The sequence below is a fragment of the Taudactylus pleione genome, unplaced genomic scaffold, assembly GCF_031769625.1.
Source record: "Taudactylus pleione unplaced genomic scaffold, aTauple2 ptg000136l, whole genome shotgun sequence".
Classification (NCBI taxonomy): Eukaryota; Metazoa; Chordata; class Amphibia; order Anura; family Myobatrachidae; genus Taudactylus; species Taudactylus pleione.
The window spans coordinates 1718577-1744606 of NW_028284538.1; the positions used below are offsets into that span (position 1 = coordinate 1718577).

The 26030-nt window shown below is 44.3% G+C and overlaps 1 protein-coding gene across 1 annotated transcript in view; it reads right to left on the reverse strand.

Annotated features, from left to right (window-relative positions):
- Positions 1 to 26030, reverse strand: part of LOC148522894 (anthrax toxin receptor 1-like) — a 135351-nt gene that overhangs the window by 47999 nt on the left and 61322 nt on the right. Inside the window, exons 7-9 of the mRNA XM_088473487.1 lie at positions 22302 to 22370; positions 17320 to 17400; positions 14811 to 14871 (exon numbers count right to left, since the gene is read on the reverse strand). Of these exons, the coding sequence (XP_088329613.1) occupies positions 14811 to 14871; positions 17320 to 17400; positions 22302 to 22370 (211 nt within the window). The remainder of the gene's footprint in view (positions 1 to 14810; positions 14872 to 17319; positions 17401 to 22301; positions 22371 to 26030) is intronic.

Sequence of the window (26030 nt, forward strand, 5' to 3'; positions counted from 1 at the left end):
CAGATGTATAGCTCTGCATACTGTATGTGCGTAAAATTATATTTTTCTGTGCACTTTTTAAAATAATCTAAGCCCATTTTGCTACAATTGATGCATCAGCCCCTTTGTGTGCAATGGCCCTCATTCAGAGCCGTTCGCTATTTGTGGTCGCTCGTTTAAAAACAAGGGGTGGCTATTCAAATGATCCGTACGCACATTGTAGTCTGTTCACACCTCTAAGTCTGAACGGGCGAGCAAAACATACGCTCGTTTATTTGTTAAAAACGCCCCCTGGCCGCTCGCATCCTACGTCATGTCCGCTATTTATTAGATTAATCGAGTACATCGACCAGCGTATGAACTGCTCGCTATTCTTGTGGTTGGTGTTTGCTACCACAAATTTGCGAGCAGTTCTGGCTAAAAAATAACCCAGTGACGTGGTCACTGACGCTGCTGTTTTAAATATGCACACCCATAAAACGCCCGTTTTGACCTTTAAGCACGCCTGCGTTCGGATCTCCACTCCCCATTTTCAAGCACCTTCCCCTGTTACCACCCACATACGCCTCATTCTGTCACTCAAAATAGCAGGCACTCGCTATATTGCGTACCAACGATTTTCGGCCGCACTGACTGGTTCGCGCATGCGTACTAAAAACCGTACGCATGCGCAGATGTGCAAACATCGCTCGGAACGAGCGTACTGCCGCTAACGAGCGGCTCTGAATGAGGGCCAATGTCTCTGCCAATTGGGAGAAAATCTATACAATTCATTGCATGCATAACTTTCCACGTGTGCCCTGAATTGGTCTCACATGAGCCTTTGAATACAGCAATTTTAAAGGCACATGCAGAGAACGGTATGGCAAAGCGGTAAGGACAGAGCCTGTATCGCCATGGCTGCTGAGTATCTCTCAACTGTCCCTCTACTATTTAGTACAACTGTGGCAAAAAGTGTTTCTTTTTTATCATCAAAATCAGCCTTATCACAAATTTGTGGCAATAATTTTTTTTATATCATCAAAATCAGACTTCTCACCCCAATCAGAGCTCTATTGATCAATAGGTCTATTCGCTGTGGATTCATATTTTAAAGATTACGTAAGCGATTCCCATATACACCAATCCCTAACATATAACGTGCAATCCAGGGGCGTAACTAGGTATTTGAAGACTCCATATCGTTTCCCCATAGATTAGATACACCCCTTTGAATTGGTTGAACTCCAAAAGAACATCTGTTGCCTGCACCACCTGTCCCTAATGTCCATAAATCTGCACCTAATTATACAAGAGCAGACAAGGCGAAGCTCAGGGATTGCTCATTAATGTTTCTTTCTGCCAGAGCAATGCAAGCCTGAATTTGGGGGATTGTGGGAGTTCACACGCTCTAGGAAAATGAGCTTATTCTGTTATAGATAGTATAAAACTGTACATTCAGTATATACATGGGTGTAACTACCATAGGTGCAAGGGGTGCAGCTGCTATGGGGCCCAGAGCTGAGGGAGGGGGCATCTTCCTTGTCAAAGTTACATGTGTTATATACATTTTTCACCAATGGGTGGTACATAGGGGCCCTTACAAATTTTTACTATGGGGCCTTCAAATACCTAGTTACACCCACATAAGCAAACGCGCAGGAGGGGGGGGGGGGGGAGGGTTCCAGTTGCCTAGAAACCCCCCCCCCCAGACCAGTACTTCAAATGAACAGCACAATAGCTATATTGTATAATACGATTTTTACTAGAGCTGTGGCCAACACATTCAGTATAGGGGCCAGTAAGGAACTGAGCACTCCATTAGCGCACAGACCAGAATTGATCTTATTAAGGCCGAGATGTACTAAACCCCCGAAAATGCAGTTTTAGTGGGTTTTACCGCATTCCCCATATGTACAAAGCATGATGCTTATACCCGTTGGGTAGCACCACATTCAGGTGGTGTTACCCAATAGAAGCCTATGGGCTTCTTTTTGGGACGCTTCCCCTTGGGAGGGTTCAGATCGGATCCTCCCATGAGCCTCCACGGCCTGCGGCCTTCTGCGCATGCACAGAAAGACGTCAGAGGGACTTCTGGGTGTTAAACCAGGTATAATTGTATATATCATTACCTAACTCTCTGCATGCAACCTTATATGAAAAAGAACATAAAAGACTCACACTATAAAGGCTCTGGCAAAGCAAGAACAGTAAAAACACTTTGCTACAGAAGTAGCTTCAAATGCTTAATTATCCCCACACCCCAAGAATTTTCTTATCAAGAAATAACATGGGACAAGAAACATTAGTGATGTAACTGGTGGATCATTTCCAACATCGCAGACATTCTGTCTCTATTACATCACTTATTACAGCAGTCACGAAAAATTATAGCACCATATTAATGATCATCACTAACAAAAAAAAAAACAAAAAAAAATCCTTAGATCAAAACAAAACTGATGCAGCGCACAAAAGCTGCCAACTGAAAGAATGGGAAATAGGCAGTAAATTTAAATTAAATATTACACTGGTGGAGTTGCGCTAAATGGACTTGTAATTACAAATAAATACTTAACGTGGCAGAAATTAATTCAAGACACCAAATAAATCTAACATATATTTAATAAACACACAATAAGCATGTCAATAGTGGTATACAAATGACATAACAATCACCTTAATATTATAAAAGTCTGTACAAACTATCATGCATTACCATGGAACTTCTTAGTTCCTAATAAAAACCTGCATAACTGGCAAGTTTACTAAAGGAAGCAAAAAACATAAAAAATATATATAAAAAATTGTATATTTCATATATAATGTGACCAATCTTGATCTGACAGTTCTCACCCGATCAAAGTCCACATGTGAGAGTCCTAATATCCCCTTGATTCTACCCAGGGGCTGACTGGCAACTTTTAGCCTGGGGGGCAAATGCATGCAGGCGGCCCTGGCAGAGGAGTAGCGTGTAGCCAGGGTGCCCGAAAGAACGTGCGTGCTACGGCGCCCCCCCCCCCCCTCAAGTGTTCTAGGGAGGAGGCGGGTCCATATGGGATTAATGTAAGGTAAAAATAAAGATTAGGGGCAGCCCCCTGTTGTAGTGCCCATTTGCAGTGCCACCCTGTGCCACAGGAGGACACCCTTATGCAGGCCTCGAGTAGTGCCCCCAGTAGTGATCCCCCCTATGCAGTGCCCCTTGTGCCCCCAGTAGTAAGCCCCTTATATAGTGCCCCCAGTAGTGGTAACCCTTATGAAGTGCCCCTTAAATAGTGGCCCCAGTTGTAGTCTTCCCCCTATGCAGTACCCCCACTATTGCCCTTTATATAGAGCTCCCAGCAGTGGTCCCTCGATGAGGTGCCCCCAGTGATAGTCCCCTCCCCCCTATGTAGTGCCCCTAGTAGTAGTCCCCTCCCCCCTATGCAATGCTCCTAGTAGTAGTCCCCTCCCCTTGTAGTGCCCCTAGTAGTAGTCCCCCCCAGTAGTACCCCCAGTAGTAATAGTCCCCCCTTGTAGTGCCCCCAGTAGTAGTAGTCCCCCCCCTTGTAGTGCCCCCAGTAGTAGTAGTCCCCCCCCTTGTAGTGCCCCCAGTAGTAGTATTCCCCCCCTTGTAGGGCCCCCAGTAGTATTCCCCCCCTTGCAGTGCCCCCAGTAGCATTCCCCCCCTGTAGTGCTCCCAGGAGTCCCCCCCTGTAGTGCTCCCAGTAGTTCCCCCCCCCCCCCCCCCGCAGTAGAGACATAATAAAAACATTTTTTAAAAACACACTTACCTGACACCCGCTTCTGCTCCTGGTCCCGCCGCCGAGATCAGCTCATCCGTCCGCCGCTTTGCATTATGGGAGTGACGCGTCCCGATTAATCCTACAGTTCCCGGAGATGACGTGTGCTGCGAATGGCAAGGGGGCGTCTATATACACTTGCGAGCGCACTTTTCCGTAGCTCGCTAAGACATAGAGGGCGTCCTTAAGCGACGCAGTGCGAGCGCTTAATTTAAATATCTGGCCCCTTTTTGCCAGCGAGCGGGTCTGAATGAGCTCCTAGGAGTTATATTAATTATAGTACTCAGATCACTCCTGAACTTTGGGGATCCGAGTCGAACCGAGTCCCAGTTCGGAATCACTTTGGGGTTCCGTGTAGAACCAAGTGCCGACTCAGGCCTTCTTGCATGTTGGAACTCGAATTTAAAAACCGGATTTCACGTGTTTTTGAATTACATTTAAGTCCCTTCGTTGTGATTTCAGGTGCTGTGAGGTGGTCAAAATTGGCTGGAAATTACTGGAAATTAATGTTACTGATGTTAATAATAGTATAGGAACAAAAACAAGCCCAAAGTATATGCTTTTAGCTGTTTTCATACATTTTTAAATAAATCCAAAACCAAAACCGATTCCAAACCAACACACTTGAGGGTGGTTTTGGCAAAGCGAATGCATCCGGGTGTCTGTGCACATGTCTATTAGAATATTAATCACCCAAAGAAAGAGTTAACACAATAGTTTGCTCATATAAGGAGTAAGCAGCTTGCAGCAGTTTTATTGGCCTGAGCAGTCATAACTGATCTTTCCTCAATGGCCACTAGAATGCCAACCAATCACAATACTCACTGAGATGGAGCAAAGTGGATCATGTGACACATGTAAGCAGCTTAAGCTGAGTACTCACCAAACCACGGTGCGACCCAGCGATGCAAAGATGCACACTGCACGATTCGGCCTACGATGGCACAATGTATCGTTTCATGCTGCATGTAACAGCAATGCATCATCCGATCTGCCAAGCAGGACAGCATATGGGACGATGCGATGAATGACCGTCGTAAATGATGGATAGGGTGTGCACTACACACTATATGATGTGTACGATATATTGTTCAGATCCGGGTCAGAATGATACATCGTATAGTGTGTACCCAGCTTTACTCACAGTGTCAGCTTACTATAGTTTGATTTTTTCTCTATGTATCTGATGACTGCTAAATCATAAATAAACCAAAACCAATAAAACAAAAGTAAATTCCAGGAAATGTTACATTTGGAAATCTAAACTCAGGGCTTAGTAATAGTGAGTATATACCATGTTCCCAAAGGACAGGATGGAAATGGTGGACAGGTTAGAAATACCTGATATATGTGTTACTTACTTTACACAAGATCTAACACCATTATAGAGTACAGTGACAATGGTCTGCACTTTATTCTAAATGCTATACCTGCGTACACAAATCCTTAGGGTGAAAGTAAACTGGAATAAATCCGGGGCTGGGAGTATAAAAGTCAGTGTCCTGCCATTTGGGAATTTTTGGGGTGGCCTTCATTCTGTGTGATATTTACACTCCCACACAATGTGTGTCACTTATGCTGGCCATACACGCTGCAATTATCGGGACGATCCGCCCGATATCGGCGGATCGCCGCGATAATTGTAGCGTGGGGGGGGGGGCGACCGAGGGTTAAATATTGCTCGGTCGGGCATGCTGGATTGTCCAGCATGCCCGTCCGATGCGATATTTACCCGGTAACTGTCGGCCGCATCGGGCAGTGTATGGAACAGGGAAATGTCTCCTCCCCCAGGGGCGGAGCGCAGATGTCGGGCTATACACTGTGAGATTTCTCTCACAGTGTATGCCGCGGACATCTGCGGCTGGCAGCCGGCCAGATAAAATGTCTGTCGGTCTGACAGGCATTTTATCTTGCCATGTATGCCCAGCATTACAAAGACTAAAGTGGTTTGATCAAGCTGGGGAGGGTGTTAGGATTCAATAGAATATATATATATATATATATATATATATCCCAAGGAGTCCTGCACTCTCAACTTTACATAAACATCATCGGGGTGCTTCCAAGAACCGACAGGCCCCTAAAATATTGTCTGTTTCCGCTGAGGGAAGGATGCGCTCGCCATTTAAATCAATTGTTCAATTTGTTAAAACATCATAATCCGATGAATATGGATCTCATCTTGGTCAGATGACTGTAAATCTCATCATGGTCTGGTCGACGTTTCGGTTCTCAACTGAACCTTTATCAAGACCTCAGTTGTCAGACATAAAACAATATTTCAGAAATAACGTGACATGATCTCAGCGTCTATCCGGACAAAGCAAATATCTCCAGATCAAAGACTAATGATCACACATCTCCATAGTGCGCAGGCAATGTAGAACAACCACAGGGGCTGGAGGAGACATTAAGCATCACAATGGCCTGGACATATACCAACAACAAGTGACCATGGAGGTCGATCCGCAGAGAACGCCGGCTGCCGCCATAAAAATATAAATATTTTTGATTAAACACTTTTTAATCAAAAATATTTATTTATTTATGCTATGTTATGTAAACCCTTTGTCTGCACTCACTGAGGGGCCAAGTACCAAGCCTTGGAGGGAGACAAAGTGGATGGAGATAATGTACCAACCAATCAGCTCCTAACTGTCAATTTTCAATCAAAACCTGTAAAGTGACAGATTGTAAGGAGCTGATTGGTTGGTACTTTATCTCCATCCAATGTATCTCTCTCCAAGGCTTGCTACATAGACCCCTGAGTCACTCAGCACCTGTGTATTCTAGGGGTGAGCGGGTTCGGATTTCTGAAATCCGAACCCCCCCGAGCCCCCCCGATCCGAGTCCGATCCGAGTCAGGCTCGACTTTTCCCGCCTGACTCGGATCTGACATCGAGGCAAAACGTCATCTTCCCGCCTTCCGAGTCTCGCGGGTTTTGGATCCTATATAAGGTACCCGCGTCGGCGCCATTTTCTCACTCGGCTGTGGACAGTGAAGAGGGAGGGTGGGAGTTAGTGCTGTGTAGTGTAGTGTAGTGTAGTGCTGCTGTTGTCCACTACTTCAAAGTCCATAGGGGCTGGCTGTGTTGTGCTGTGCTGCTGTTGTTAATAGGGGCTGTGTCCACTACTTCAAAGTCCATAGGGGCTGGCTGGACTGTGTTGTGCAGTCAGTTCTCCATAGGGGCTGTGTCCACTCCAAAGTCCTGTGCAGTGTCCCAGTCCTAAAGGGGTGCTGTAGTGTTGTCCAGGGGGTGCTCTGTCCATCAGGGGTGCTCCCCCCAAGTGCTAAAAAAATAATATATTTTCTGTGTTTGTGAATTGTGTGCGCAGTAGCCGCACGTGCATCAACAAAGTAGTGCCAAGCGTGCGCCTGTGTCATAAGTAAAGGGCCGGCTGGCTTGACCGTTAAGGGTGCTGTAACCCCCGAAAGTACACTCCAGTCCAAACCAAAAAAAAAATTATTTTCTGTGTTTGTGAATTGTGTGCGCAGTAGCCGCACGTGCATCAACAAAGTAGTGCCAAGCGTGCGCCTGTGTCCCATAAGTAAAAGGCCGGCTGGCTTGTCCGTTAAAGGGTGCTGTAACCCCCGAAAGTACACTCCAGTCCAAACCAAAAAAAAAATTATTTTCTGTGTTTGTGAATTGTGTGCGCAGTAGCCGCACGTGCATCAACAAAGTAGTGCCAAGCGTGCGCCTGTGTCATAAGTAAAGGGCCGGCTGGCTTGACCGTTAAGGGTGCTGTAACCCCCGAAAGTACACTCCAGTCCAAACCAAAAAAAAAATTATTTTCTGTGTTTGTGAATTGTGTGCGCAGTAGCCGCACGTGCATCAACAAAGTAGTGCCAAGCGTGCGCCTGTGTCATAAGTAAAGGGCCGGCTGGCTTGACCGTTAAAGGGTGCTGTAACCCCCGAAAGTACACTCCAGTCCAAACCAAAAAAAAATTATTTTCTGTGTTTGTGAATTGTGTGCGCAGTAGCCGCACGTGCATCAACAAAGTAGAGCCAAGCGTGCGCCTGTGTCATAAGTAAAGGGCCGGCTGGCTTGACCGTTAAGGGTGCTGTAACCCCCGAGAGTACACTCCAGTCCAAACCAAAAAAAAAATTATTTTCTGTGTTTGTGAATTGTGTGCGCAGTAGCCGCACGTGCATCAACAAAGTAGTGCCAAGCATGCGCCTGTGTCATAAGTAAAGGGCCGGCTGGCTTGACCGTTAAAGGGTGCTGTAACCCCCAAAAGTACACTCCAGTCCAAACCCAAAAAAAATTATTTTCTGTGTTTGTGAATTGTGTGCGCAGTAGCCGCACGTGCATCAACAAAGTAGTGCCAAGCGTGCGCCTGTGTCATAAGTAAAGGGCCGGCTGGCTTGACCATTAAGGGTGCTGTAACCCCCGAAAGTACACTCCAGTCCAAACCAAGAAAAAAATTATTTTCTGTGTTTGTGAATTGTGTGCGCAGTAGCCGCACGTGCATCAACAAAGTAGTGCCAAGCGTGCGCCTGTGTCATAAGTAAAGGGCCGGCTGGCTTGACCGTTAAAGGGTGCTGTAACCCCCGAAAGTACACTCCAGTCCAAACCAAAAAAAAATTATTTTCTGTGTTTGTGAATTGTGTGCGCAGTAGCCGCACGTGCATCAACAAAGTAGTGCCAAGCGTGCGCCTGTGTCATAAGTAAAGGGCCGGCTGGCTTGACCGTTAAGGGTGCTGTAACCCCCGAGAGTACACTCCAGTCCAAACCAAAAAAAAAATTATTTTCTGTGTTTGTGAATTGTGTGCGCAGTAGCCGCACGTGCATCAACAAAGTAGTGCCAAGCGTGCGCCTGTGTCATAAGTAAAGGGCCGGCTGGCTTGACCGTTAAAGGGTGCTGTAACCCCCGAAAGTACACTCCAGTCCAAACCAAAAAAAAAATTATTTTCTGTGTTTGTGAATTGTGTGCGCAGTAGCCGCACGTGCATCAACAAAGTAGTGCCAAGCGTGCGCCTGTGTCATAAGTAAAGGGCCGGCTGGCTTGACCGTTAAAGGGTGCTGTAACCCCCGAAAGTACACTCCAGTCCAAACCAAAAAAAAATTATTTTCTGTGTTTGTGAATTGTGTGCGCAGTAGCCGCACGTGCATCAACAAAGTAGTGCCAAGCGTGCGCCTGTGTCATAAGTAAAGGGCTGGCTGGCTTGACCGTTAAGGGTGCTGTAACCCCCGAAAGTACACTCCAGTCCAAACCAAAAAAAAAATTATTTTCTGTGTTTGTGAATTGTGTGCGCAGTAGCCGCACGTGCATCAACAAAGTAGTGCCAAGCGTGCGCCTGTGTCATAAGTAAAGGGCCGGCTGGCTTGACCATTAAGGGTGCTGTAACCCCCGAAAGTACACTCCAGTCCAAACCAAAAAAAAAATTATTTTCTGTGTTTAGCCGCACGTATATATCAAATCGATATAACATAAATGGAGGACCAAACTTTCTCCGATAAAAATAAAATAGAGAAAGATCAAGAACCACTTCCTCCTAGTGCTGAAGCTGCTGCCACTAGTCATGACATAGACGATAACATGCCATCAACGTCGTCTGCCAAGGCCGATGCCCAATGTCATAGTAGAGGGCACATACAATCCCAAATGGCAAAGTTCAGGAAAATGACCTTGAAAAAGACATTTAAATCAGCTGAAGAGAAACGTAAACTTGCCAATATGCCATTTACGACACGGAGTGGCAAGGAACGGCTAAGGTCGATCCCTAGTATGTTCATGACTAGTGGTTCAGCTTCACATGACGATGGAAGCCCTCCTCCCACTAAAAAAATCAAAAGAGTTAAGCTGGCAAAAGCACAGCGAAGAACTGTGCTTTCTAAGAAGATATCACAAATCCCCAAGGAGAGTCCAAGTGTGGTGGTGGTTGCGATGCCTGACCTTCCCAGCACTGGACGGGAAGAGGTGGCTCTTTCCACCATTTGCACGCCCCCTGCAAGTGCTGAAAGGAGCACCCACAGTCCACTTGCTGATATGCAAATTGAAGATGTCACTGTTGAAGTACAACAGGATGAGGATACTGGTGTAGCTGGCGCTGAGGAGGAAGTTGGCGAGGAGGATTCTGATGGTGATGTGGTTTGTTTAAATCAGGCTCCGGGGGAGACAGTTGTTGTCCGTGGGATGAAAAAGCCCATCACGGTCATGCCTGGGCAGAAGACCAAACATTCCACCTCTTTGGTCTGGCAATATTTCTATCCAAATCCGGACAACAACTGTCTTGCCATATGTACCATATGTAAAGGTGAAATAAGTAGGGGTAGGGACGTCAACCACCTAGGAACATCCTCCCTTATACGGCACCTGCAGCGCGTTCATAAAAAGTTACTGTCAAGTTCAGAAACTTTGGCTAAGACCGTAAGCAGTCCAGGGACACCTAAATCCCGTTGTCCTGTTGTATCCAAGCGCCTGCAAACCACACCGTCAACTCCCTCCTCGTCAATTTCCTCCTTAGTCAGGATCGGAAGTAGTCCTGCAGGCCATGTCACTGGCATGACTGACTCTCCTATCCGGGATTCCTCTGGAGGATCCTGCATTGCTACGCCTACTGCTGCCGCTGCTGCTGTTGCTGCTGCTGGGAGTCGTTCATCATCCCAGAGAGGAAGTAGGAACACCACTACTTTTACTAAACAATTGACCCTCCAACAGTCCTTAGCGAGGAGGATGAAGTACGACAGCAGTCATCCTGAAGCAAAACGTATAACTGAGGCCTTGACTGCTATGTTGGTGTTAGACGTGCGTCCGGTATCCGCCATTAGTGCAGTGGGATTTAGACAATTGATGGAGGTAGTGTGTCCCCGGTTCCAAATCCCGTCTAGATTCCACTTCACTAGGCAGGCGATACCGAGACTGTACAGAAACGTCAGAAAAAGTGTCCTCAGTGTCCTGAAAAATGCCGTTGTACACAATGTCCACTTAACCACGGACATGTGGACAAGTGGAACAGGGCAGACTAAGGACTATATGACTGTGACAGCCCACTGGGTAGATGTATCACCTTACGCAGCAACAGCAGCAGCGTCACCAGTAGCAGCATCTCAGAAACGCCAGCTCGTTACAAGGCAGGCTACGCTGTGTATCACCGGTTTCAGTAAGAGGCACACCGCCGACAACCTCTTAGAGAAACTGAGGGAAATCATCGCCCAGTGGCTTACCCCACTTAGACTCTCCTGGGGATTTGTGATATCTGACAACGCCACCAATATTGTGCGGGCATTACATCTGGGCAAATTCCAGCACGTCCCATGTTTTGCTCACACAATAAACTTGGTGGTGCAGAATTTTCTGAAAAGCGACAGGGGCGTGCAGGAGACGCTTTGGGTGGCCCGAAAAATTTCTGGCCACTTTCGCCATTCAGCGACTGCGTGCCGAAGACTGGAGCGCCAGCAAACACTCTTGAACCTGCCCCGCCATCACCTGAAGCAAGAGGTTGTGACGCGGTGGAACTCAACCCTCTATATGCTTCAGAGGATGGAGGAGCAGCAAAAGGCCATACAAGCCTATACATCCACCTATGACATAGGCAAAGGAGGGGGTATGCACCTGACTCAAGCGCAGTGGAGAATGATTTCCGTGTTGTGCAAGGTTCTCCAGCCCTTCGAACTTGCCACACGTGAAGTCAGTTCAGACACAGCCAGCTTGAGTCAGGTCATTCCCCTCATCAGGCTTTTGCAGAAGCAGCTGGAGAAAGTGAAGGAGGAGCTAAGACGGAGCGATTCCGCTCGGCATGTGGGACTTGTGGATGAAGCCCTTCATTCGCTTTGCCAGGATTCCAGGGTGGTCAATCTGTTGAAATCAGACCACTACATTTTGGCCACCGTGCTTGATCCTAGGTTTAAAGCCTATGTGGTGTCTCTCTTTCCGGCCGACACAAGCCTGCAGAGGTGCAAAGACCTGCTGGTGAACACACTGTCAGCTGAAGCGGAACGTGACACGTCAACGGCTCCTTCTTCATTTTCTCCCGCAACTGGGGCTGCCAGGAAAAAACTTAGGTATCCTAAGCAACCCGCTGGCGGTGATGCAGGGCAGGCAGGACCAAGTTTGGACATCTGGTCCGGACTGAAGGACCTGGCAACAATTTCTGACATGTCTACTGTCACTGCATATGATACTGTCACCATTGACAGAATGGTGGAGGATTACATCGGTGACAGCATCCAAGTAGGCATGTCAGACAGTCCATACCTGTACTGGCAGGAAAAAGAGGCAATTTGGAGGCCCCTGTACAAGCTGGCTCTATTTTACCTGAGTTGCCCCCCCTCCAGTGTGTACTCCGAAAGAGTGTTTAGTGCAGCCGGGAACCTTGTCAGCGAAAGGCGTAGGAGGTTGCTTCCACAGAATGTGGAGAAGATGATGTTCATCAAAATGAATTATCAGCTCTTCCAGGGAGACCAGCCTCCAGAAGGTACAGAGGGACCTGTGGTGGTGGATTCAAGTGGGGACGAGTTAATACTTTGTGAGGATGAGGATGTACACACTGAAGAGGGTGAGGAATCGGTGGATGAGGAGGATGAGGATGACATCTTGCCTCCGTAGAGCCAGTTTGTGCAGGGACACATTAATTGCCAGCTTGTTTTGTGGGGGCCCAAACGAACCAATCATTTCAGCCACAGTTGTGTGGCAGACCCTGGCGCTGAAATGATTGATTTGTTAAAGTGTGCATGTCCTGTTTATACAACATAAGGGTGGGTGGGAGGGCCCAAGGACAATTCCATCTTGCACTTCTTTTTTTTCTTTGCATTATGTACAGTTTGGGGCCTAGTTTTTCTAACTGCCATCCTGTCTGCCACTGCAGTGTCACTCCTAGATGGGTCACGTGTTTGTGCCGCCCACTCGTGTCGCTTAGCATAGTCATCCAGCTACCTCGGTGCAACCTTTTGGACATGAAAACACTATTGTGAGGTGTGAGGTGTTCAGAATAGACTGGAAATGAGTGGAAATTAAGGTTATTGAGGTTAATAATAGCATAGGAGCAGAGAAACCAACAAATTCTGTGATTTTAGCTGTTTTTATGCTTTTTAAAAAAAAAATACAGATCCAAAACACAAAACCCAGAACCCAAAACACGGAAGGGTGGTTTTGGCAAAACCAATCCAGATCCAAAACACGAAGAAAGATCCAGATCCAAAACCAAAACACAAAACACGAAAAGTGGCCGGTGCACACCCCTAGTGTATTCCCACTGGCCAACCCAGGTCATTTGCAGACAGAACATGGGGAGAACAGCACAGCTGTCATTACCGCGTGCTACCTTTCTACAGTGCGCCTTTGTGACAACTACAAAATGGCGGCTCAGGGATGAAAAGAAGAGAGTACATTTCTTATACACAAACTGTGTTACAAGATATCAATGCTCCAGTTACTTATGGGGAGATTAATCAAACTTTGGCAACCAATCAGATTCCAGAGTCTTCTTTTCAATGTCTAATAAATTTACCCATTAATGTATATTATTTAGGCCAGTAATACACGATCTTTGATATAAAATCATTTTAGATAGTGACTTTCTTACATCGAGTGTAATCTACTTAAATCAAAGTCACCATACTAAGATTGCACAGAGACAGAAGAATATCCGGGAATAGACATTGGAAGATGGCGGGATGGGAAGAATAGGATGCGTACAGTAGTCATTTACAATACAAATGCTCAGTACACAGAAGAACAATAACATATCTGATACTTATTCACTGACACACAAAAAAAAAAAACTAAACAAAAAAAGGAAGAAAACGCTACTGGGAAGACTCCCATAGTCACCATCACAGCACTGATCACATGTAAGTGATAGTCAAAGATTATTAATCAATAGAAACATTTGTGAATTCAGATTCAGTACCATGTTTAAAAGAATTTTAAAATAGTAATTCTAGGATGATGACACAGTATGTAACCCAAATTTTGGAAGCAAATTTTACTAGACCTTTGGGCATGTCACAACCAATATCATCCATGACCTTTGCTGCCTCCCCGTCTGTAGCAATGCATGCCACATTTTATATACTACTGTACTTCTTTGTTCAAAATATAGGAAAATTGTCTCTGACTTTTTAGATCTTATTTATAAACTTGACCGATTGAAGACTTAAATGTATCTTATTAGCAATTCAAATGATTGCTTTTAAATTATTTATTTTTTTAAACACTAAAGGGTATATTTACTAAAGTGCGGGTTTTTAAAAGTGGAGATGTTGCCCATAGCAACAAATCAGAATCTACTTAACAATTATCTAGCACCTTCTAGAAGATAATAGCTAGAATCAGATTGGTTGCTATGGGCAGCATCTCCACTTCTAAAAACCTGCACTTTAGTGAATTTACCCCTAAAGAAATGAAGTCTGATACGTGGCACTAGGCGCAACTGTTTTATGGAGTTGTAACGTGCACCTCCGTTTGCATAATTCTTACTGGGGGGGACATATTAACATATCAAAGTATCAAGTACTCTGATTCTATACTGTTAAATACATACTGTCCACATTATACTATAGACAGTAACTAATACTATACACAGGCCTATACATGCCATGAAATGTACTAACAGAGTGCACAAATCAGTGCATAATGCAACATATATATATATATATATATGCAGAAACAAAACTCTCATCAGTCTGTACATAAAATTATTATAGCAAAACATGTGTAAAAATACTGCTTGTAGCATCATTGTGCATGCGTAGTACCAGGAGGTGCTCATACGAGATCCCATTCTTGGGCACAGGGGCCGGTACATACACAATGAAGCCCTGCCTGGGCATTACCAGGCTTTCCTAAAATCTGATCTCATAGATGACATAACCCCCCGTAGTGTCGCTAGTCCTGCCCCTGATCTTAGCAGAGGACATGGCAGGCAGTACATATTTAGATGGCATGCAAGTCTGAGGAAGAGGGGAGTCTTACACTTACTTTTCCCAAATGACCATAAATGAAGTGTCCCATATGACTAGACATATAACATAACTGAACAGACAGGTCCACTTTAAGACCATTAAATGCCTGCAATGTCTTGCCTCCTCTGGCCCTGAAAGGTTGCAATTCCTGTGGTAACTCACCTCCAGCACAGACGCTGGACGGCTCTACAGCCAGGATTTCAATGCAGGATTTCTTCAGGATCTGAAAGAAGAAGCAGTTCTCTGTCTCAATTCAAGTTTTAGTCAAGCAAAGTGGGAGCCAAGTTATTACTGTTAGTACGGACCAAAGAGCCACAGTTTTCTCTAACTGGTGCTGACAGGAAGAGCAATTTTATGTGCGCTCCATCTCTGAACAATTTCATATACCATATCACATAAAATATACTTTATACTATACAGCAACAAAATAATGCAATCCACATCACAAAATAGCCAAGGGGTGAATTTCAGATATGAAAGGGGGTCACTTCAATCAGTTTTACCAATGGAACTTTACTTAGAATTGTCAGTTGAAAATTCTTGGAAAAAGGGGGGCTGTCTGCTCCTCAAAGAAGAAGAAAAGTCATCTGCTGCCCCCACTGGAAGACTCATCTGCCTAAACTATTACACGAACATAAATGAAGAGCATTCCAAACAGGTCACAGATATGATTAGTTGGGAACAAACCTGAGGACAGGACCATCTGACGCAACATCGCTGCTTTCAATTTAATGGAAAGTTAATCCAAAAAAACTTATTAGGCTTTAGGGGCTCATTTATCAATAATTATTTGTGGCTTATTCATCATTTTCGTGGGGGTAACCGCAAATATTTAATATCCCATGGGAACCCTCTCCTGGTAATGGCAGCAGTGCATGCATGGTCAGTAGACCGCACATGTACTGGAGTCCCGGCACAGGAATCCCAGCACATCGCAGGGGCGGGCTCCTTTCAGAGCCCATTTCCCTCCGCGTGCTTTTTGTTACATTCGGGCATTATGATCGCATCCTGCAATGCAATCATGGACGCTAGTATCGTGCCCAGATCGCATTGCAAAATGTAATCATTAATAAATGGGCCCCTTATCACTATCAGAGGTGGATCACCATTAATAACAAAAAACAAATTATATTAATTTTTGTTACTTTATGGTTTACTATTACCTCTCCTTTTTAAGGGGATCACTGCAGATGAATGTGACTTTTGCAAGGCTCTATATAAGTCAGCTACGGCAGAATTAACTTTACTCAAGTGTGTTTTAAACTATTTCAGGACAAATTACTGCGTTAAAATAGTCCTAATTAATTGCGCTCAAATTGTGTTTTGATTAGGATATTACAGGGAAACATTAGTAACATTTCAAACAAAAACAGACAATCTGACCTCATCTTCCTTCACATTCCCACCCGCCCCTTTTGCTCCAGAAATGCACGCCGCCTCTGCTTCCAACTAACTACGTCCTCCCACTCCTGCCTCCAAGATTTTGCTCGTGCAGCTCCTTACCTCTGGAACTCTCTCCCTCTCCCTATCAGACTCTCCACCACTCTACAAAACTGCAAGCTGGCTCTCAAGACACTCACTACTTTGTCAAAGCCTTTGAGCTCTCATACTACTCCACTGCTCCATGCTCCTTCTTCACTGTCTACCCCATCTGTGTCACCCCTGTCTTTGTGCCCCTCCTCTTTAGAGTGTAAGCTCTCACAAGCAGGGCCCTCTTCCCTCACGTGCTTCTCCTTCCATTACTCATACTATCATCTACTCCATACTCCCCACAACAGTACCTAACACTTATTTGCTGACGCCCTGCTGCTTATTTTAGTGATATGATCGCTAATGCAGCAATGTATATAATTGTCCTGCTTTGTTTTGTACTGTAAGTCAGTGGCGTCACAAGGAGGTGCGGGTAACACCCGGGTGTCACCCGCCAAGGGGGGGGGCACCAAGGTGCCGACTCCCCCTCAGTGACAGGAGCTGGCTGCTGCACTGTAGCATTAAGTGCAGCACTCGGCTCCTGACACTGTGAGGGAGTCGGCACTGCAAACAGGGCAGTACACATCTCTGGCATCCCCCTTCCCCAGTAATAATAACCATGGGGGTTTGGGCCCACGCCCCTATTCTCAGCGCACAGCTCAACCGCACACATAGCATCCCTCTCCGCACCAGGTGACACTGCGGGGAGGGACGCCACTGCTGTAAGTCACTGTTTTCTTGTGTGATCATTTGCTTATGTACTATGCAAGGCACTGCAGAACCATTGTGGCGCCATATAACTAAGGGATAATGATAATAATAATCCCACAAGTATAGCACTGCATTTATGGAACTCTTATTGGTATACAAATGTGTGTAGATAGATATTGGAGCCTCATTTACAGTTGAATGACGAGATGCCTTGTTTGCATATGAGCAGAGATGCATCTACAAGATGAGTAAATCTAGTGTATAAATGGTGTCTGTGCAGACCCAACAATCATCATCAATAACTCCAAAAGTGCGCTTGCCATTTATACGGGTGATACATTTACGCCTTACAGCTAGCGAATGAGTCACAGTTTGTGTGTTAATCTTGCCCTGTAACAATCTGGGTATATTTTGTACACACAGTTCTTTATAGTTACCAGTGATCCTGAGATTAGTTTACATTATGTAGCGCTTTAATATATATACTCACTGAGTCAATAACGCCCTGTAGAGCTTGAAAGCCACCCGTCACTGGGAAAACATGGTCAATGCTGTCAGCAATTGTAGAGAGCTGTGGAATAGACAGGAGATGCAATCAAATGCTTTGTAAAGGAGCTCCAAACACTTTGTGGTCAGTCCAACTAGCTGTGAGTTCCCCCGCGGCACGAGTAATGCGGCTATATGTCGCACTCACGGTACCTCCAGACTCACAGATTTTGGTTCACAGCATGAGGGGGCACGTTAGGGTGCTGTTGCTGGCGCTTCTATGCCATTGCAATGGCAACTCACCCACCTTGCGGATAATAGGATTGAACCCTAAAAAGCGCCAAACCTTGTAAAGAGGATGGGTGTAGACTGACCCAGAGCAAGCAATCAGCTTTTAACTATAATTTTATAGAATGTACTTGATAAATAAGGATGATGGGAGGCATAGGGGGAGACATATGGGGTGATGGGAGGAATTTCTGAGAAAAAGGGTGAGATAGGGGGAGATGGGATGAATAGGGGGAGACGGTAGCAGTGCTATTTTTCAGCAGGAACAAGAAGGAACTCAGGGCCTGATTCAGAGCCGGACGCTCGCATAGCTGTGGGTTACCACCCACAGCTTATGCGAGCGTCCATGATGATGGTCGCGATGGTCAAGACCATCGCGACCATCGGGCTTGCGACGAGACCCTGCGGTAGGGTCTCGGTGACCGCAAGCCCTGGAGTGATTTTGGCTCTATCAGAGCCAAAATCACTCCCACTGACATCACTAGTAATGTCAGTGGGGCCGGACCCAGACAGTAGGCGTTCCCATGGGAACGCCTCCGTCTGGCAGCCACGCCCCCGGCACGCCCACCAATGGGGGCGTGCTGTCACTCACCATCGACAGCACGCCCCCTGTGGTGCGAGACCCATAACGACGGCTACCCCGTCGTTATTTGGGTCTCGCGCATGCGCACGACGGAGCTCCCTCCATCGTGTGCATGCGCACTAGGGCACCATCGACCCGCTTGCGAGCGCTCAGCGCTCGCGAGCAGGTCAGAATCAGGCCCTCAGTTCCTGAACCTTTCATTAACTATGATGTAATATCCTGGGCCAAAATGTATTTTCCATAAGATGAGTTTAATTTTAAAGTTCCCTTTTGAGTGCCTTATTTACTATGATATAGAAATGATCAGAAAAATGATGAAGTCTCTTTGAAGATTTATTTGTGTAGCATACACAGAGCTGGCAAAGTATTTTATTGCCAACTGACAACATCATTGAACACTTTTATATATCAAAATGTTAATATCACATAAACCAATCAAATAATTGTTATACTCTCCTAATGGAAGCTGTCCAACCTTATCATCATGATCATGTATCACCTTATCGTATGATTGTGACTTATAGCATTAAAAATATCATTTAACATTTGTGCAGAATTTCTACTTCCCTATTCCATAAGATGCTAGCTAACCACAGTATATATATATATAGAATATATATACACTGTGTGTGTCTGTGATTTTCTATAGCTCCACCCCCAGTAGTTCCACCCACAGTTCCTGAAACTATTTTTCCAGAAAAATAGCCCTGGACAGAAGTTATAGGGGGAAACAGTATAAATAGGGGGAGATGGGTGAAGCAAGGGGAAGAATAGGTGAGCTGGGAGGAATAGGAGATAGATGAGTGTAATAGGGGGAGATGGAAGGAATAGATGGACATGGGAGGAATATTGAGAAAAATAGGGGAAGAGAGATGGGAAGGTGGAGGAAGAGAGAAACCCCCCCCCCCCCCAGCACAATAGCTAGCGACCCAGCAAATGACAGGTCCAAAATACTAGTTGCATAATATTACTGTTGTAAATCCCCAGATAGATCACATCTAGAACATAAAGCACAGTTTGGGCCACCTCACTATAATAAGTACATACAGTAGGTGAACTCAAGATGTTAGAGACATTTCTTGTGTTTATGTTGTAAAAATGTTGTAGAGGTGACCTTAGTAATATGTGTAACGTTCAGAAAGTCGTCTAATGGATAGCCGGCAAGGACCAGTGATGCGCGTGCACGCTGGGTCTTTGCCGACTCGAATATCTGTGGAACATGCTCGTCAGCCTGACGACGATCAGGTTCCCCATGTTCACAGATAGGAGGTTGGTCTCCTGCACTGAATGACTTTCAGTGAACACCGTTCACCTGAAGGACTGAACGCTAGACGTTCAGTTTTTCAGGTCGCCTAATAGATAGGCCCCTTATATATAAGGATATAAGGTCAACACAAAGATTTGTCTTACAGACTTTTTGTACCTTACTGAGAACACAAGGTCATGGAAGACAGAGGGATCACCATGAGCACAGGAAGGGGTTCTTCACAGTAAGCTGATCCTCAGCACAAAAGGTTGGGATGGTAAACACTCTAACATAATTTTATATATATATATAGATCCACCAAAAACGGGACGGCACTCAGAGATTTGATATGCAAAACAACATATATTGTAAAAATGCCTCCAAAGCAGCGACGTTTCGAGGTGTAACCCTCTTTCTCAAGCCTCAAGTGTTTAAAGAGGGTTACACCTCGAAACGTTGCTGCTTTGGAGGCATTTTTACAATATATGTTGTTTTGCATATCAACTCTCTGAGTGCCGTCCCGTTTTTGGTGGATCTACATGGGATATTTTGGACAGGCACCGGAGGAACTTCATTGTTTGTGTGACAGAGTGCCAGCATAGAGAGGACATATATATATATATATATATATATACATATACAGTACATATATCCTACAAGACATTACATCTGTAGCTGTAATCACAGGACATCATGTGAGTGATTGGTCCTATGATTGCCCCCATTTGTATTTTAGTTATCAGGAAATATTTTTACTAAGGTAATTCAACATGAACTGACAAATGATTGTTATTAAATTGCTGTAAGACAAATGCAGGTTTAGATCAATTGAAATCAGGTTGAAAATCCCTCAACCTATTCATTCCCATTTATACTGAAAGCTGGTCAATACTCATCAATCTGAATGGCGTTCCCCTTCTTTAATTGGGGGAGAACATAAAATACTGTATGTGTTTCATTTTGGCAACCAAAAGACAATAGCAATAAAATACATGTTCACTGAATACAAAAAATGATGTAAGGTATTGATTAACCTAGATTTCTATAAATGTAACTGAATAACATTCCCATAGACACAGCCATAAAATATAACTGCATGTTTGTGTTGCATTTCAGAGAGCTGAGCTGTACCAAACAGGAATCCAAACCGCGCATATGTATAGTAATATTACGCCGTCGGTGGCCCTACAAATATCTCTTTTTGACATTCTGGCTGTTTCCATCCTGTCTCTGTCCATGTAAATATGCCTCACAGCCCAGGGCTACCTCTGTCCCTCTGTTTCATATCATGAATTCTGACTTCAGGATCTATTTAATGTAACATAGAGCGAAAGCACATCAGGAAAGATGGGTACAAATGAGCAGCAAGGGGACTCCTGCAGCGGAAACCAAAAGGGAGTAGAAATGTGTAACACACTTTACATCAAAGAAACATATACAATTGTAGGGTTTTTTTTTGCTGTTGTGTAGCAAGACTTTTATTTCTAGGACATTGCCTTATTTATTTATTTTTTAAAGTGATCTAATTTAGAAAGGGCGAGCTGCCATGTGTCATGGCTGGGAATTTCGGAGTTGTGGGTTTGTATCAAACCTTTGAGAGAGATGAAGCAGATAAGTTGCCCATAGCAACTATTCATCTTCTAACTGTCATTTATCTAGCACAGTTTATAAAGTGACAATTCGAATCTGATTGGTTGCTATGGGCAATTTCTCCACTTTATCTCTCTCTAGGGTTTGATACTGTACATTTCCCCCTTAGAATGTTCCATTAGTTTACATGTCCATCTCTGAGTGTTTGCTTCTGGTCTTACTCTGTGTGTTCTAGTCATGTTTGTTCATGCCATCTATTGTACCTATAGCTATACCAATAGTTTCATAGATGGTAATTTTTTGTGTGATGCTTTCAATGGGCGGGCTGTACTAAAGGTGAAAATGCTGTTAAAATCCGCATTCACAAAATGTACTAAGCAGCTTTGTCCTGATGGGTAACACCACAGCCTATGGGCTTCTTATCGGGACGCTCCCCCTCCCATCACCCCCCGCGGCCTTCTGCGCATGTACAGAAGGACACCAGAGGGACTTCTGGTATTAAACACGGAAGTCCCATTGTCCGGAGCCATCGCCATCGGGAGAGCTGTCCTTTGCAATATTCTTGGTACATACCGCGGCAATGACCCTCGGTATGTACCTGAAGACAGGGGGGGATGTACTGCATCGCGGGAGCGATGCTTAGTACTTCCTGCCCTATGTCTACTAATGTGCGCATTATCTGGTCTGCAAGGACTGGTGTCCCTGTTGCATTATATAGCAATCTGTCAAAAAAAAGTGTATTAAAATAAATAAGTAATAATAATATGTTTTGTAGTACACATATATATTTGTATTTATTCAATCAGGTGATGCAATTGTTATGTTATATATTTTTTTTGTTTATGGGAACTTTTAGAACCAGTCCGAATTTGTAGGGATGTTTAAAGTTCTTGTCGGAACAGAAAATATTTCAGATATGCTGTCTCCGGTAGGGAAAACCTTTTTATGTATAGTAGGCACCACACATTTCCTATAGCAAAGGACAGTAAAATCTACATCAAGTCACAGATACAATTTCACCCAGTGATTACTGCAGCTTCACGGTGACACAAAGTCATAAGCAAATGCAGGGGGGGGGGGGGGGGGGGGTTCCGGTTGCCTGGAAACCCACCTCCCCAGCCCAATTATGTGGAAAATAGAAATGTATAATGAATTGCATTAGTGACTCATTGACAGCAAACAAGGAAACTTTAACACCCACTGTAAGCAGCTTGTTTATCAGTTCCTGTAATACAGCTTAATGTACAAATAATATGCACCACCACATTACTCCACTTACCTGTGTTTCATTAAAGTCTTTTACTCCCACACAATAAATAATAGCACCCATGTTGCGAGCTCTCTCTGCCTAAATGAAAATAAAAAAATTATGGGAATATAAACACATGGTATATGCATTGCACTTGTATGTGATAATGCAACTTCCTTCCCCAATCCACGCACAGACACCAGTTATACATTGTTTTATGTATCTGCATGCAAAATGCTATGTTATAGTGTCACAGCCGCGGTAACGTAGCATTTCACATGCAGATACACCCGCAGTCGCTCACAGAATTTAGGCACGCCGCATATAATTTTAATCAGCAAATATGCTTGTGCGATCTATTCGCATCACTGTGCGAATAGGACACACTGGAAAGGAAAAAGTCGCACGAATAGAAGCTTGGCGCTCACCTGTTATGTGTAACGTGACTTGTAGCGCATGGAGGACAGATGTATGTGGCATATCGGTACTTGTGTCTGTGTTATGTCCACATTGACTTTCTATATTCTTATACTTTAAAGTAGGGGATACATTATTTCCATTATACTTAATAGTTCCCTGCATGGTAAACATTCGGAATGCCAGATCGTATCATTATTTTGTACATATACCAAAATTATTTCCAGTACCTTGTTGTAACAAAGCAAAGAATAGCAAAATAACTAAAGTTATACAATTAGGGTATATTTTTACAGGGGACCAGAGGGGTATTCGCATTATAAGCAAACACCCTGTTACACACATTATTTATCTAAATAAATATTGTTCATGACTGCAGCTGTTTTGGCAGGAAAGTATTATTTTTTTTGCATTGTGTTTTTTTATTGTCAGGGCAAGGTATCCAAGTGCTCAGGGAAAGAAGGGGCAGTGTAATAAGCAAACACTTTAAAGCTGCAGACACACACAACGATTTTTTGAACGATTATCGTTAAACGACATCGATTAACGATAATCGTTTGAAAAATTCGTTCACTTTCTGAGTCAAATGATGAACGATTATCGTTCATGCGCATTCACGTTTGTAGTTTGTAGTTCAGTCAGACTTGTCAATTGAACAATTTTCATTAAGGGAATATGCAAAAATCATTTGTAGTTCATGAAAATCGTTCATTACACTTTAAAAAATCTGACAGATAATCTGACAGATATGGAGCATACACACGGTCAGATTTGTCAGATGAACGATTTGAACGATTTTACCAAAGTTTTGAACGATTGAACGATTTTTGACTGCATTAAAATGAATGGAATCGTCCAAGTCTGACTGCAAACACATCAGATGTCAGATATCGTTATCTGACCATCGGGAACGCGCATCGTTCATCGTCCATCGTTCAGGCATGTCAGATATGTCAGATTTTCCTTCAGATATGAACGACTGAACGATTTTTAAATCGTTATCGTTCATATCTGAAGGAAAAATCTGATCGTGTGTATGCACCAATAATTGACAGAAAATCGTTCATAAAATCGTTGGTAACAAATCGTTGTGTGTGTATGCAGTTTAACACCTAGCAAACTAGTGAACCTAATTAGTGCTAGTACCTAAAGCTACATATGTGCCTGTGATTTGGTTGAAAAACATTTTTAATTTCAGTTTCAGAAACTTCATTTATGAAACTGAAGTTATAACCTAGGCAAAGAACAGGATCTGTCTATTGGAAGATCAAACATACAGCACTACAAAATTTTTTCTCACAAAGCAGGACGGGTGTTTAGCTAATTTACATGACATAAGTGAAACTGTTAGCAAGCTGTAACATTCAGTAAGAAAAACAGAGGCCAGCAAATGGCAAATAACACGCTTTAAGGATCTTCACACTTGCTGAGAAATTAAACAGTTGTTTGTCTGCTGCTGCCCAGGATGTAATTGCAGGATGAGTGAAACACATCAGTGTGCCTAGGGCAAACAGATCTTACTATGAATAAAGCTAGGTACACACTATACCAGCGGTTCCCAAACTTGGTTCTCAAGGCACCCTAACAGTCCAAGTTTTAAGAATATCTATGCTTGACCACAAGTGACTTAATTACAGTGACATGCAGTGATATCAATGGCTGGGGAGGCACACATGGAGATGGGTCTGAGTGCTGGGAGCCTGTCTCACCCCCTAGTCACTGTAACTCTCCCCTCACTACACTAAGCTTCAGTGTTCATTGATTCTCCTAACTGCATCACTGTATCTTCTCTTGCTTCTGCTGACTGAGCTCTGATCTCTAAACACTTCGGCACACTTCCTGGTCACATGACCCATCCAAGGTGTCCTTCAATGCTCAAGGCATGCCCCCCATACTCAGAGGCATGCTTCTATTAGCTCTCTTTCTGTGCAGCTTACTGTCCGTGGTGTGGCCCTGCCCCAGCTCTGCAAGCAGTGTCTGGCTATACAGAAGCGAGGCTGAGCTGTTGCTGCCTCATCTCTCGTCTCCCTGCAGTCCCAGGGAGCTCCACAAAGCTGGTGAGTGTTAACTATAAAAATTATTACAATAAACAAAGAAGATGTTTGTAAGTTATAGATATCTTCTTTGTATTATTCTAATCATTTTTATATCAAATCTCAGGAGTATGGCTCTGCCTCCCCTGACTGCACGTCTCTGCTTAATTAGTGCCTCAGTCAATTTGATTTAACCACCTGTGCTCAACCATGGATATCTCTAAAACCTGAACTGTTGGGATGCCTTGATGACCAGTTTTGGGAACCTCTGCACTATACAGTTATTGGGCCGATTTGCGAATAATCGTGTGATCGGCCTGATTTATTGTATAGTGTGTATGAACGATCATTTCAGCATTTCACCCATAAAACGGTTAGAGAACATCCACAAACGCATTCCTTCCATTATCTGATCTGTCGGTCAAGAACGAAAATCTCGGCCTCAAATTCAAATGTGTGCGATATCTGCCCATGTTTCCTATGTTCTCCTGTCACTATGTCATCATTCTTGTGGGTGGACATATGCAAAATCAGTATGGTGTGGTGGAAAATCGCTGGCTTCTATGGAAACATTGCATAATGTGTAGCACAGATATTGGGGCAGGCAATTTGCTGAAAAATCGCCCCTTTTGTCGCCCCAATCAAAATATACGGCCCATGTGTACCCAGCTTAAGTTATTTAGTTAACTACCGTAAATGCAAGAAAATACCTTTCAGTTTACTGAAGATTCTGTCACATACTCTTGGCCGCCCCTATTTGTTTCATATGATTTATTAAAAATGTGAGTATTTTTAAACTCATTGTTTACCAAACACAATTGGTAGAAACAGTTTGCTCATTAAGTAAGTTAATTCATAAAAATCACATGTAGACATAAACTGGAATTGCGCGATTCAGCCCTGGTCACACAGAGCCTGATTGAGATGTCGATCCGATGGCGATATTTACGCAGTTCAGCGATTATCGGCCAAGTGCGCATGCATCACGGTCGCACTGCCAAGGTACCTTATCGATGCCGCTCGCAGTAAGAATTTCTTTGCAAAATGATTGACATGTATGGACCGTTTGGTGCCGGTTACGGGGAGTGACGGCAAAAACTCAGGCATATCGCGGACGTTTTCGGGGCATCTCATTATACTATTGCGATCCCGTACGCAAAAAACTTGGCGCCAGTGTTTCAGTTCCCGCGGTGCCATTCTGCGTGACCATAGGGTTACTCATATGGTCGATTATCGAAGGATCTGTGAGCGCTGCTCCGTCTTTGTACGATCTGCGAGGCCACCGGTGGGCTGCAGGCATTAGCATATT